The following is a 15,983-nucleotide window of genomic DNA, read 5'->3' on the forward strand; positions in this document are numbered from 1 at the left end:
TGGTATGTTCCACTTCCGGTTCTTACGACAACAACCCAGTCAGTCCACATGTATTTTTGTAGGTGTTGATTTGTTGCGACTATAAGAGTAGATACATAATTTGTGGAAGTGTGAATATAGTTTTTAAAAGTCGTGATGGGCAAGAAGAAGCCCGGGGGAGGACCAGAACTCGGCAGAGCTCTGATCAAAGAAAGATTTCAGACAGGTCGACGCAAAAAAAGAGACGACACATGGGTATGATTTATACGCAAGATTTCCATTTCAACTATATGGCCAAAGCGTTTTACATTGGATTTGTGGTGTTACGTACGAAAGGAACTCATCTATCGTTATGTTAAAAGTGAGGCTCAACATGCCCCCCAAGTTATAATGAGGGTGCGGGACTACAGACAACCAATGTTTACTATTGAGAACAATCGAAAGTAATTCAGCCTGTTGTGTCAAATCGCCTTACTGTTATATTTTTCACACAATATACGACAGTGATTATCCTGTTGTTAAACGAGGTAGCTTTACATCAAATAATTCAGCGTCTTATTAATTTTTGTTGCCCATACAACCTGCAAACCATACGAAATCACAACTATCTATCTATGCTTTATCTGCACCACTTATCCTCAGTAGGGTCGCGGGTTGCTGGAGCCCATCCCAGCTGTCTTCAGGCTGTGGGCAGGGGACAGCCCGAATTGTTTGGCAGCTAATCCCAGGGCACACACACCTAGGGACAATTTGGACCGGCCTATTAACCTGACATGCATGTTTTTGGAAGGCGCGGGGAGAACATGCAAACTCCACTCTGGGCCTGAGAACATGCAAACTCTACTCTGGGCGTGAACCCTGGAACATCACATCTAGTCCCGTACAATGTTTTGTATTGGATAGTCGTATACTATTAAGCGCATCTTTGTTTCGGGATGCTGCATCGGCTCGCTACAACGGGTCAGGTGTATCGACATTTCGTTCTGTGTACATTGTTACAAAGAATGACAATACAAAGGAAATTATTATTATTATTATTATGTAATTGAATTTTTATGGAAGTACTTCATATTTTTGTAGCTACACACCAGTGAGCTGAATGATGGCTATGATTGGGGACGGTTGAACCTGCAGTCAGTGACGGAACAGAGTTCCATGGATGACTTTTTGGCTACTGCTGAACTTGCAGGGACAGAGTTTGTCGCTGGTAAGTTAACCTATTATGATCTCTTTCATCGAATTAGAGATAATAATCAACACGGAAGGACAAAATCATGAAATTGTATTATTTAGTTTTCCTATGTTCCTTATTTAACATACCGTAAATTCCGGACTATAGAGCGCACCCGATTATAAGCCGCACCCACCACATTTTAAGAGGATAATCGCTTTTGTACTTACACAAGCCGCACCTGTATATAAGCCGCATGCGCCCACATTAAGACATGTAACACAATCACAATATTAACCCTAACCCGACTTTGAGTCCCGCAATTGTAGGAGGGGATTTTTTAAGGGTTATTGTTCTATCTTCTTTATCCATTATCGGTCAGTTCATAATACGCTACAAAGCCTAGAAGCCGGGACTCTTACTCTCAGCCAAAAGGCCAAGCTAAGGTCCTAGCCTTAAAGCCTTGCTGCGATCATTGCGAATGCACTGTTCCCGGAGGTACTGCAATACCGGGCCGATGCGTGGAGTGGATAGGGGAAGCTCTTATTCCATTTCGATGTACATAGTCCAATAACAACAGCCGGCAAATTGAACGTAAAATGATACCGGTACTCAAGATATGACGCAGACCTGCAGAGTCCGGGTCCTGTTGAAAATAATCCAAGGAAAAAAAAAAGTATATTTCCAAAGGTAAGGGTGGGAAAAATATATATCCACTATTGTCCGCTGCGTCCACAAACACGTCTCACCTTTACTCCACTTCCCATCAGCCCCCGTTGTATTCGACCCTTCTTTTTGAGTCGCCCGTGGAAAATATATCAGAATAAGTCTATAAAATAAATACATTACAAAAATATACAGTTGCAAATACATATTATACATGGTTACAAATATTTACAAAGAAAGACGGTACACCGAGAGTTTTCAAAGCTTTAATAATAATTTTATAACTTTCATCCCAAACCGTGTCTGTGAAGGGTAGAAAAACGCTACTAGGAAAACGCTCGCAACACAGTGAACAGCTCTGTTAAAAAAAAAAACGTTTTTTTGTAATATTCGTGGTAAACCATGCTCATCTTCCTCCTTATGACTGACGCCATCAAAGTCGTCCTCCTCAGTATGGGAAAGAGACTTTGCCATGAAGACGTTGTCCCACGCACCTTTATTCAAAAACACGCTAGCAACAAACTCGCATATATTCCACCGGTCTAAATTTTACCTTTTGTACTCGAGCGCCGCTGGCGGCAGTTAGAAAAAAAATCATTAATCGGCCGCATCACTGAATAAGCCGCAGGGTTGAACATTTGGGAAAAAAGTTTATAGTCCGGAATTTACGGTAAGTTGTTTTTATGAGAATACATTTAATAACTTTATTCTGTATTTAATATTTCACACTAGCAAAAGAGATTGCATGAGATGCCAGTTCGTTATTTGGACTATTATTGCGCACGGTTCTTTGTCCTATTAACTTATATTAACTGCTTAAATCTTTGTCATTATCTGACAGTCAGATTGCTGTTCTTTGATATGCACACCCTTTTGGGCGGATTTGCTTTTGTAACCAAGGGGATTTAATAAAAATAAATGGCTCAGGGGAGGGCCTTTGGAACAGGTTAGAATATCTTATCTGAGGTTTGGGCCGTTTCCCTGTCCGCCATGCAAGTTCAAAATCCTTTGCTATCTCCTCTCCTTACTTTTAGTGTCTACTAAACTTTATATGGTCAACTTTGTAGTTATTTTGTTTTTTGTTAATTCACAGAGAAACTCAACATCAAGTTTATACCAGCAGAATCTAGAACAGGTTTATTGACAGCTGAGGAGAGAAAGAGGCTGAAGAACCTTCATGAAGACAACAAACATTTTCTGAGAATTCCGCGGAGGTAATTTTTAACCCCTGTCCCTTAAATAATCCAAAATCTCACATGATTTTTTTTTTTTTTTTGTCTTTTTTGAGGCCTCATTGGGATGAAAGCACCAGCCCCGAGGCTCTACAGATGGCAGAAAGAGACAGCTTTTTGGAGTGGAGAAGAGAGCTTGCAAAGTGAGTAATATTCTGCATACTATTTACCTTCTGTCATTTAGCAACATATTGAGAATGTATTTGTTTGTGCTTCCCAAGTCTGGAAGAGGAACAGAACTTGTGTCTCACTCCATTTGAGAGGAATCTGGAGTTCTGGAGACAGTTGTGGAGGGTGATTGAGAGAAGGTAAAAATACAATCTTTAAACATCAGACTGTACTGTTAGAAAATGGTGTTGGAAAAAACCCAGAGGTGACATTTCATTATTTCCTATAGTGACGTTGTTGTTCAGATTGTGGATGCTCGGAATCCGTCATTGTTCAGATGTCCAGACCTGGTGAGCATGCTTACATTATTTGTGCTTTTTTTTCATCTTGATTGTGTTTTGCCATTTACACATTTCTTATTCTGTGCTGTAAGGAATTATACGTCAAAGAGGTGTCAAAGGATAAGGTGAACATGCTGCTGGTAAATAAGGCAGATCTTCTGACCAGGGAGCAGAGGCGAGCCTGGGCCAGACACTTTGAAAAAGAAGGCCTGAGGGCAGTGTTTTGGTCTGCCCTCGCTGAGAGCACCAGGTTGGATGCAGAGGAAAAGGTGAATGTGCATGGACACAAGCAATAGAATAAACAAATATACAGTGTGTTTACAATTGCTCGCTGTGGCAGCGTAATCAATTTTTTTTTTAAATTTAGAAAAATTATCCTTTAACGTTTCACTGGCCTGATTCATCAGATTATTTTCAATACTTCTGTTAGCCTCTGACCTTTTGATTGACTCAACTCTTGGTCAATTGTAAGCTTTTCTTCACGGTCCTTGGCCTGTGACAACCTATGAGGGCCTGTATTGGAAAAAAAAGTCGTCATGACCAATTAGGCATTCAAAATCTTGAGCCAATAGTGACCAATTCAAATGTGGATCGACACATTGGTTAGCCCATGAAATTCACAACATACATTTACGGTGTGTGTTTCAATCAGAGACTAAAGTAACAATATGCCCAAAGCCAGTCATGATTCTTTTTTTACGTGCCATTATGAGGCGCAAGTGTGCACTATCATGGATTGACTTCTAGAAAGAAACTCTTTCACAATGTCTAAAACTTGGCCATCGTAGAAACGCCTGAAAAGAGATCACCAGTCATTGATTTTCAAAGGACATTTAATTTCTAACTGGCATGTTGTTTTAGTGGTTGACTGAGCCTATTTTATCTCTGCTTCTAAAAATTACAACCTGGTAATACGATTCTAACAACATAGTAATAACATGATACGTTATTTTATAATCTACTTTTATAAACTAGCCCTTCTTGCCGATCAGTAAAAAAAAGGAGCTGTAACCTTTAGAAAGACTGGTGACCCCTGGTCTACAGGATGCAAATGCTTAAAAATGTAATTCCAAATAGATTCAAATGGGCTGACAACTTTCTGAATTGTTTTGAATGGAACAACCAACTCTTTCAAATTGTTTTAATATTTACTCAGTTTTTGGATGTTATCTTAAAGAAAAAGGTACAATTTTTTGGATAGTTGTTTTGTTCAAAACAACCAACATAATGATCTATTCAATTCAACTGACTCATTTTTTTGAGTTGTTTTATATATTAATGACATTTGGGTACTCTGGTGGCATGCTGGCGACCAGATTAGAGTGCATCCCTACCTATTGCTGCTTTTAAGCTAAAACCGATGATTTTATTTTTCAACTGGTTGAAAGGAAGTCATTTTTCTACGTGTCATGTCCGTTCGGGTGTTTTGAATCCTTGTAAATGCTTGAATTTTAATATGTTTTTAAGGATTGAAAAATGCTTGAATTTGGGGTGAAGTGCTTGTTAATGCTTAAAATTGTTGCTATCTTTCTCAACAAACCTGCTTAAAATGACACGGACACTGCTCTCTAGTAGCATTGCTTTGCCATTGTATTTCTTCCACCCTTGTGATTAACAGCAGCTATTATTAGTTTGTATGCCATGTCCTATGAAGCGTCATCATCCCTCACGGGTCCTGCCCAATACTGGAGAAATTGGAAAATTGTCTTTGAAAGTTCCTAAAAAAACGCTTGAATTTGGCCATGATACAAGTGTACGAACCTTGAATGTGTTGTGTTCAGGGCATGGAAATGGAACAGCCAGAATCTGGAGAGAGTGACCAAGATGGAGCAGAGCCAGACAACGAAAAAAGGAGTTTGCAAGAGGCAGAAGGCAGGAGTGATGAGAGCGACGACAGCGAGGACCCTCGGGAAAATATCATAGTCGAAGAGGAGGAGTGGTTTACTGCTTCAGAAGATGAGTGGCAGGAAGAAGAGGAAAGTGACGGGAAATCCAACGAGACTCCTTTCCGAAATTCCTCGCGTCTGTTGCACAAGGACGATTTGCTGGAGATGTTCAAAATGGTTTACAGCGGGCCCACATGTAAAGAGGGACAACTTACAGTCGGACTGGTAGGTAATTTTTTTCTCTCTTTCTTCCTTTTCTATGACTGTTCCCGCAGATCCTTGAAAACTCTTAAAATGCATTGAATTCATTTTTCTAAAAATAAAGCCTTAATTGGCATTAAAATGTCTTGAATCCATTGTTGAAAGATTTAAAAAAATTGAATACATTAACAAGATTTATATTTGTTTGAAAAAGTAGTGAAAAAGTAATTGATCATGCATGATGATAAAAATGCTTCATGAATGTTGCAGAATAGTTTTATGGAATTAGTAGTTATCTGCCAGTTTTGACCGACTATTTGTTTACCATGACGACAACTTTGGAGACTGCTAAGTTTTTCAGATGGAAAGTTTTCAACTGGACCAAAATGTGATTTTTAAACAAAAAATAAAAAACTTGCATCTAATTCATGTGGGTTTTTTTTGTTTTGTTTTATTTGTTTCAATTGTGTTTTTTGTTGATTTGGTCCTTAATTTGATATCAAAAAGCACAAAAAGATCTTTAAAAGTCTTAAATACACTTGCCTTAACCCTGTATTAGTTCAGCTGACTTATTAAACGGACATTGTGTCTTACTTAGCGGTGGGAAAATAAAACCTTTATTTCAGGAAAAAAAAGAAAAAAATATATCCATCCATCCATTATCTGATCCGCTTATCCTAAGAAGGGTCACAGGGGTGCTGGAGCCCATCCCAGCTATCTTCGGGCAGTGGGCAGGGGACACCCTGAACTGGTTGCCAGCCAGTCGCAGGGCACACAGAGACAGACAACTCACTCGCTCATTCATTCATTCCTCTGGACAATTTGGACTGGCCAATTAACCCAACATGCATGTTTTTGGAGTGCCTGGAGGAAATTCATGCAAGCACGGGGAGAACATGCAAACTCCATACAGGAAGGTCCGATCTCATGACCTTAGAACTGTTCCGCACACGCCCTAACCACTGCGCCGCCTTGCTGCCTATAATTTATATACAGTACATATAAAAAATGGGAGCAAATTCATTTTACAAGCATATGTAATACCTATATGGGGAGAGCTACGTCTCAAAAAACACATATTTTCAATTTACTCAAGATCAACAAATCATACATCTTAATAATTGCACAAGCAAGATTAAAAATTACAGGTTGATTGTGGCTCTATTATTATCATTATTATAATTTAGGTACCGGACAAATTGGAAACATGGCTTTGAAAGTCTTTAAAAAGTGCTTGAATTTGGCTATGAAAAATGTGTACAAACCCATATGAGATGCAACATGATGTAGTTTGATCACTTTAAGTTTTCGTAGTTTGTATTCTTCTTTCTGCTTTGTAGCACTTGGTTTTGGTTGCACTACTCAATACAGCAACACCACCTGGTTATATATTACTCTATGTCCCGTTATTAAATGGAATTGAAAGTGTTTTTCACCTTTATGCATTCAACAGGTTGGTTATCCAAATGTGGGGAAGAGTTCAACCATCAACACCATTCTGAGAAACAAGAAAGTGTCAGTCTCTGCCACTCCAGGACATACTAAACACTTTCAGGTGCCGACTTTAACCACTTAATTTTTCACTCGTCACCAGGAATTTCAAACTCAGTCTGGCTCTGGGCTCGAACTAGACTTTCTTTTTTGAGGCGGGCGGATTAGTAAAAGAAGGTCCACTCCAATTTTTAGCTTTGTTTTTCAGGATTATCCTTTATCATTAGTAACCTACCCTACATATTGTAATCACGGACAACAGGAGTTCTTTTATAAACACAACGCATTTTTTCACAAACATATAGCGATTGAGTTTGTTACCTGCTTTATTTTAACTGTTCGGTGAATGCAGTTTTACACCTGAACCAACTCACCACACTATACAAACTCAACACTGCCCTCTTGTGACCAGAGAGAGCATTTGGTTTGTATTTATCTTTAATAAAATCATAAATTTGGAGAGAAATAACCTAGAGCAGGGTTTAGAGCCTCCTATTTTAAGACAACATTCAACAAAACCGCCAAACCTGCTCTCTAGACAAAGGCTAATTTTCAGCACATTTTATTTCACTGCATGATGTTTGATTAAAATTAAATGAAATATAATTTTATAAGCAATAATGCCAGAGTTTATGTTTATTTCAATGTGATTTTCAATTAATAAGAAGTGAATTTTCTGTGCTAGTTTTATTTTTTTGGGAGTCGTTCGACTTGAACATAGTGACATGCAAACTTGCCTCAAGATGACGTTATTACCGACTGAGAGTATATAACGTATAACAACTATAGATCTACAAATAAAACTGGAATCGCAGTTGAAAAAAGGTCTTTATTGTCATTATACAAAAGTACAACATAATTGGAGGGCTTCTTTCAGTCCAAGAAAGCGACTTAAAGAGCGTCTGGCCAGCTGCACGCTAGTGTCGGGTATCTTCGGATTGAGCCAGGTCTACACAATATTTAGCATACAAGAGTCACATATGTAGCTTTTTTCCACAAGTAGTAGCCCCAAGTCATCCATTTTATGGGTAAAGGTTCTGACGTTGGTGACGAGCCACATTCTGCAGTGGGTACTTGTTAGCTTTCCCTTCCCACGCCGCCTTAGTCGGCTCAAGGACCTGATTAACATTCCACCGAGCACCCGCTGGTGATCAGTATTTTCTGACCATTTTCAGAGTCTGATTTAATTGATGAATTTATTCTCAATGTAACGAGCCGTTAAAGCTATGAGCTGTCGTTTTTATTCTCGTAGCCATTTGTGCAAGGTCTGCTTGACTGACACGGTCTTACACACACTGCTTGAAAACTTTGCCTTGCCTTTATTTCCTCGTGTCATTAAAACTTGCCTTTGATTAGCGGACGCTGTTAAAACCTGAACTTGTTTTTGGCCAAACACTCCATCACTCAAATTACTCAGGGTACCTGGAACTATAAATCCTTGAAAAAAACACAGTGTCTTGCGATTACACTATCGCACTACGTCACATGGCGATATCCATTAGATTTCGGTTAATCGTTTAAACCTAGCAGGCCTTTTGTTTGACATGCCTGCTTTACACTGTAGACTCATTTGTGATGGATTTCTCTTCGTTTTTCACAGACGTTGTTCGTGGAGCCGGGTCTCTGTCTGTGTGACTGCCCCGGTCTGGTAATGCCTTCTTTTGTTTCCACCAAAGCTGATATGATCTGCTGCGGGATTCTACCCATTGACCAAATGAGAGACCACGTATCAGCCATCTCTATAATATCCTTTAAGTCAAGTCATGTTTATTTATATAGCCCTTAATCACAAAGAGTCTCAAAAGGCTTCACAGACCAGAGATTATTGCAAACAACACTATTATTACACCATCCCCTGATCTAAAACCTACAATGAGGGCAAGGAAAAACTCAAAAACCTCAACATGAGGAAAATGAAGAAACCTTGAGTAGGGACCGCACTTGAGGTAATCCCCCTTCCAGGATGACCAGGCTGCAATGGATGTTGCAAGACCAAATGATAAACAGATATTGTCAACATGAAATATAGGTTATTCATATGCTATAGAACAGAAGTGTGTTTTAAGCCTGGATTTATTCACAGGGATAGAACACAATATTATATCTTCCCACTGTTATAAACTTAATAAAGTTGCTAAGTCTGCCAAACAATCCCTCGGCACGTACTGGAGGGCACGTACGGCATCAACATCATCAGGCCGCGAGAGGATGAAGACCCCGACAGACACCCTACTTCAGAAGAGCTGCTTATGGCGTATGGATGTAAGACTATAACTGACACCAATGCAAAAATAGAAAATGCTGGAAAACATTTCTTACTGTAAGTTTTATTATTTTTCACTTGTTTTTCTCTAGTATTGTATTTTCCAGACTATAGGTCGCATTTTTTTTTTCTTCCAAAGTTTGGTCTCCGGTTAGACTTATATGTGAAATTATCAACATATTATTATATCAATGCATTTAAAATTTTTATTACTGGTACTGTCTATCACTTGATGATTTTTCCGTATTTTACTATTATAACAATATAAAAATATCACAAAATTAGAAAACATTTCCTAAAATTAACAACATGTACAGATAATGGCAGTGCTGCAAAAACTGCAAATCTTCCGCAGTTTACTATGTCAGTTTATATCAGATTACAAAATAAGCAATCTACTGTACACTTGCAGTAACATCAGTTTTGATGTGCAACTTTTTTAATAGGACAACTGCGTAAAATTTGACCCCTTGATGTCAGTGTATTGTGCAGCGCGACCGAAAATGAGTGCGACAAAGCACAAGGAGGAATACAAGCTACGAAGACTTAAAGGGACCAAAGCGCACCCTTTTGCCTAGCCTTTTACAAGGTTTTTTGTGTTTTGTGGGTCCCACTAGCACCAAGATGGCGTACCATCATGTCAGGTCCCTGTCGGTGATCCTCATGTAAAATAAAACATACATTTCTCGATTTATGAGTATTTAAAAACTGCACGTTTATATGTTAAGGATTCGTTTGCTTATTATTCAAATCAATATTGTTTTTTAAATGAAATTGTTTTTTACCAATCGGATGCGCTAAATACAGACGCTGCCCTACTTACGAACGTCCAAACGATCGTTCGTAAGTTGAATTTGTTCGTAAGTTGCTTAAGTGCTAAATTTTGCGTTTTTAAGGTTTATATAAGTATGTTTAAGTATTGTATAAGTAACCTGTATTGTTTTGTACTAAAAAATGAACATTTCGTAAAATAATATGGTCTTTAAAGATAAATAAAGTTGAGTTTAACTTACTCTTGAAAGATGCGCTTCAAGAGTGAGGCGACTTCTTCCTCCATGGTAAAAAGTGGCCAGAAAAAAGAGTTTCGACCATTTTCTTAACCGCATCAAGCTTCCTTATTCCACTTTCATTTCAAAAGAAACACCTCGCCTCTTCTTTACACTTTACACCAGCCATATTAAATGGATGCACGAGATAGTAAACTATAAAATTGTCAAAGTTCTTAACGTTGCTGGAGATAAAGTACAGTATGTACTGTATTTGAACTGTTATGTTCGTATCTACCGTTTTACGTAGGTCGAATAGTCGTAAGTGGGGGAGCGTCTGTATTACACAATCTCTCTAAGCGACCAAGTCTAAAAAACACTTTTAGCGTAAAAACTGCGCACTTAGAGGGTACCACAAAAAATGTCAAAATCTGAAAATTCCCTTCATTTGTTCTGAAAAATTATGTTCAGTGTCAATTTATTTTCTGAAGTGGTCTAACATGTGTTAAACGGTCACTGTTTTTAGTTTCATATTCCCAACCATATTGTGATCTTTTTTTTTTCAAGAATCTCATTTTGTTTTTCTTTAAGACATGAGGGGCTTCATGACATCACACGGGCAGCCTGATCAGCCCAGATCTGCTCGCTACATTTTGAAAGATTACGTCAACGTGAGTCGAGTGCAATTGTGCAAAACGTTTTGTTTCAAGTAACATTCATTCATGGTCCATTTCAAGGTCTCTATGTCAAAGGTATCCAAACTCTAATGGCTAAATACAGAAATATTATATAAACATATTTTCTTCTCTTTTTTTCTATCTCAGTCACTTTCTTTCTTCCCTTCTAGGTTTCTTTATTTTGTTCTTTCTTTCTTGGTGTTCTTTTTTTTCGGTGTCTTTCTAGTCTTTTTTTTCTTTTTTCCTTTTTCTTTTTTTCTATAAATCTTTGTTTATTTCTTAATTTACTTTGTTCTTTCTTTTGGTTCTTTTTCGTTTTTGTAATTATCCCTTTTGTTCTATATCACTTTACTTTTCCTTTTTTTCTCCTTGCTCTTTCAATCTTTCTCCCTCTCTCTTTGACTTTCTTGGTATCTTTATTGGTCTTCCTTCTTTGTTTATATATTTCTCCCATTTCTCTTTCTTTCCTTCCTTCTTTCCACCATTCCTTCTTTATTTCGTGCTTCAGACACAAGGCACACCAAAATCAAAATTTTATGTTTTGTTTTAAGACATAATCTTATGATTATAGTTTCGATGATATTTATGTATTTCTTACAAAATGTAAGAAGTTCATTTTCATATTTCAATGTTAAACCTAAAGGCATACTATGTGGGATTTGACCACTCGATGTCAAGGTATTTTGTAGTGCACCTGAAAGCGTGTGCTTCAAAGCACAAAGTACATTATAGATGATGGACAGTCAGTGACTAAACAGCACTATTTTTCTTCTGTTTTTTTCCCAACCTTTCAAAGTGTTTTTGGTACCATTAGCAGGAAGATGGTGGACAATTAGGTCAGCTCTCTTTTAGTGAGTCTCATTTTATGTAAAATTAATATACATTTCTTGACCTATCCGTATTTTTCAAAGATGCAGGCCTATATGATAGTTCATGAGTGTTACTTATTATGCAAAACATGTTTGTTTTTTTCATGAATTACGTTTTTTTACCACTAGGAGGCGCCGGATAATAAACAATGTCACTTTAAAGCTTTGCAGTGTAAAAAATACACTATTTTGGACCAGATTTTTTTGTACCTTCTGCAGGCAGCTCAGTAGTAGTTTCAGTGGGCTGCAATTGGCCCTGAGCTGTTTTGTCCTCTGCAAAACGTCACTTTCGTAGAGAAAAAATCCATGTCTCATCTTTTACAGGGAAAACTTCTTTACTGCCACCCTCCTCCTCAAATAGAGGCTGAAGACTTCCAGCCACAGCACAGCAAATTTTCCCAAAACAACCATGACCTTTCATCAACCTGTAACAAAAGAAAAGTCAAAAGAATTGAAAATACAGTGGACAAGAACTTCTTTCATGTGGTAACCTACAACACCAACATTTTATATCGATGCTTTAAATCAGTGTTTCTCAACTGGTGGGTCAGGACCCTAGAGTGGGTCGCAGACCTGTTTTTCAGTGGGTCGCAGGCTTTAACCATAGCAAAATAATGCTGAGAACAAGAAAAAAAAGGATCAATAACAGTAGATGGCAATAACGCTCTGCTCAATCTCTTCCTCCTGTTCAGTCAATTATTGCGTTTGAGAAGGACCACATCTCATTTTATTGTGATTTCTGTTTTATATCCTTTTCCTGCCCATAATAATGCATCCAAAGAAAGTTGGAGATAAGGGGAGGGATAAAGTGGAAAACGGTGAAGAGAATGATCGAATAATAATAATAATAATAATAATTTCCTTGTATTGTCATTCTGTGTAACAATGTACACAGAACGAAATGTCGATTGCACCTGACCCGTTGTAGCGAGCCGATGCAGCCGCAGCCAACAGAGGGCGCCGCCGACCACTTTTTAAGTCTTAGGAATGACTCGGCCGGGGCGCGAACCACCGACCTCCCAGTCTCAAAGCGGGCGCCTTATCATCTAGGCTACTGAAAAGAAATTTATTACAAAATACAAATATCGTGTATGAGTGATTGCCACTAAAACTCTGCTGAGAGGTAGATTAAATGGTTTAAAAATGTAATATTTTTAGCTTTTTATCAGTACGTGTATATATATACACATATATATATATATATATATATATATATATATATATATATATATATAAATACACACACACACACACAGATTTTTTGACTACATAATTAAATAATGATCAATGTTTAGGTACACATCTTATTCATATTTTGCAGTTTTAGGGTGTCGCTTAAATGAAAGAGAGTATTGTATACAGTACAGACGCTCCCGTACTTACGACCATTTGACTTACAAAAAAAAACTGGTAGATACGACAAATTATTTCGGGAGTCGAAAATATCCGGACACTGCTTTAAGTTAGATTTTGTATTGTGAGCACCTTTTTTCAGAGTAGAGGACAGTACTGAAGTTCTTTTTTCCGTTGCTACCGACGTGTGGTGGCGCTGTGAGAGGTCACCCAGCATCCACCCCGAAGAAGAAATCCGCTTCCTCTTCCTAGTTCGTTTGTGAACATTTTATACTGTATCTCCAGCGCGCTAAGAACTTTGACATTTTTATTGTTTAATATCTCGTGCATCCATTCAATATGGTTAGTGTAAAGTGTAAAGAAGAGGCGAGCTGTTTCATTTGAAATGAGAATGGAATATGGAAGCTTGATGCTGTTGAAAAAATGGTCTGATATCTTTTTTTCGGCCACTTTTAACCACAGAGGAGGAATTCGCCTAACTCTTGAAGCTCATCTTCCAAAAGTTAATTAAACTTAACTTTTATTTATCTATATAAAGCATATTTTATAAAATGTTTATTTTTTAGGACAAAACGATACAGGTTACTTATACAAGCCTTAAACACACTTATATAAACCTTAAACATACATTCCATACAAAATATAGCACTGAAGCAACCTACGAACAAAATTCAACTTGTGGAAGGATCGCCCAGAAGTCGGGCAGCGTCTGTACTTGAAGTCCTTTTGCGCCATTTTGTTTTTTGAAAAACATAAAAGGTGAATATATCGTACTACATTTTCTTTTAGCTGCATAATCCATTCATTGGACACATTTGAGAAGTGGATTTTTCTTCTTGTATGGGTCCCAGCCTGTCATAACGGTGGATTTGTGGGTCCTGGAGTCAGATCATTTGAGAACCACTGCTTTAAATACAGTACTAGAATTTGGGTGTAATCTATCATCTGTGTGCCTGTTTTAGGAGAACGTTCGAGCGCTTTCCAAAGGAGTTCAAGGTATCATGGGCTACAAACCTGGCAGTGGTATGGTGACTCCTGGAAAAGCTCAATCTGAAACAACGGAAGGAAAACCTTGGAAAAAACACGGCAACAGAAACAAGAAGGAGAAATTGCGTCGCCTTAATAAGCATCTAGATGAATAATTGCTCAAATGTAAAGTTCCCATCTCATTTCGGTGATTACTTTGAACTTGAAGAAAAACAGTCTGCTATTAATAAGTAATGGCAAACCCAATCTTTGGTTTAGATGCTTTGGATGCTATAGTTTTTATTTGCAGGTCAACATATGGAATGCATTCCATCAACTTCATCATGAGGTATCAATCCAAGATCTCGACTAATCATGTTAAGGACTGAATGTATTTATCGTGTTCACCACAATTTGCAGAGATAAATCTCTACTCCGCCTCTACATTACTCCATGTCAATTTTAAAGAATAAATTGATGGATATGGCTTATTATAATAAGATGAGGAGACTGTGTCATGGAAAATAAAAAATAAATTCCTTCTTTCTTACAACTCTCCTGGCTGAAACTCAAAATCCACTTATAGGGACACTAATATTTGACCGCAAAATGTCGCTTTAATCTTGAGTGCAACCGAATTGAGTGCTACAAAGCACAAAGAAGACTTAAAATTAAACTTACCAAAACTCAAAGAGATTTACAGTGTCATCTCATTCAACTTCCGGTATTCCTTCAAGCGATGAAGTCAATCATATATGTTATATCGGTACATTTACTATTCATTTGAAGAAAATCGGAAGTTATTCTGCAATCTTTTTCAAAATTCAAATCACATTTGCGACTTTCTCAAGATTTTGGGTGTTTGGATACCTGTAGCAGCAAGAAGGCGCAATGTAATGTCGGCTCCCTCAGGGTGAGGCTAATGCAGGGATCAGAATTTTCCGCGGATCCGCGGATTTCCGCTGTTTTTGAACCCCAAAGGCATTCCGACTTTTTCACTTTTTCTCTTGCGTAGCAAACAAATTCAAAATCCGACTGTCTCACTCTTTCCTTTATTGCTCTGGCGCACCCTGGCGGCCGTTAGAAAAATTGGCCGCATTGTCGCACAAGCTGCAGGGACTGAACTGCAATTGAACTTATCTTGCAGTATTTACAAAAAAATCAGTTATGTGGGCAAATTATTTTAATCTTCTAAAAATGTTACTTAAATGATAAATATAAGCATGGTTTTGGACAAGTAAATTGCCTAAAACCCAGGTTTGGGGGGGCTCCGCCCTGCTTTATTCCTGGACGCTGGCTATTTCAGCTGAAAATGAAAATCTCCATTCTGATCCCTGCTAATGTTATGTTAAATAAATACACATTTCTGACCTATGACTAAACTAAAGTGTACTTTTATGTAACAGTTCATTTACTTTTACTTATTAGTCAAATCAATCTTTTTCTTTACCACTAGGAGGCGTTAATAATACACAATGTTATTTTAGGTTAGTGGTCCTCAAGTAGTGGGGTGGCCCTCCGTTGGGGCGCAAAGCTGCCTAAAGGGGGACATGGGTGTGTTTGACCTCAGCAACTTTTTTTGGTCAATCATTTTCACAGAATAAAGTGCAATTGCACCTCCACTACACAAGGGGCAGTAACATTCTCCGTGGTTTTGAGCGTTATCTTTACATTTAACCTCCACGCAGTGCATTAAGCACATAGTATATGCATCGTATGAAGTGTAGACACTACGTGTAGCAGGCCGTCAAGTAAGCCCATGATAAAAACATTTAACAAGGATGCAAAGACAGG

At 38.0% G+C, this 15,983-nt stretch overlaps 1 protein-coding gene across 1 annotated transcript; it reads left to right on the forward strand.

Annotated features, from left to right (window-relative positions):
* lsg1 (large 60S subunit nuclear export GTPase 1) lies at positions 1-14,742 on the forward strand. The gene is made up of 14 exons (XM_088350154.1): positions 1-234; positions 1,060-1,186; positions 2,910-3,030; positions 3,105-3,191; positions 3,270-3,356; positions 3,446-3,506; positions 3,590-3,766; positions 5,279-5,608; positions 7,038-7,139; positions 8,676-8,818; positions 9,213-9,337; positions 10,916-10,995; positions 12,195-12,356; positions 14,186-14,742. Exons 1-14 carry the CDS (start codon positions 136-138, stop codon positions 14,363-14,365), a joined length of 1,881 nt encoding a protein of 626 aa, XP_088206280.1. The 5' UTR covers positions 1-135; the 3' UTR covers positions 14,366-14,742.
* Positions 14,743-15,983: the final 1,241 nt, after the last annotated feature.

The sequence above is a fragment of the Urocampus carinirostris genome, chromosome 12 (genome assembly GCF_059441175.1).
Source record: "Urocampus carinirostris isolate Australia breed hairy pipefish chromosome 12, RoL_Ucar_1.0, whole genome shotgun sequence".
Classification (NCBI taxonomy): Eukaryota; Metazoa; Chordata; class Actinopteri; order Syngnathiformes; family Syngnathidae; genus Urocampus; species Urocampus carinirostris.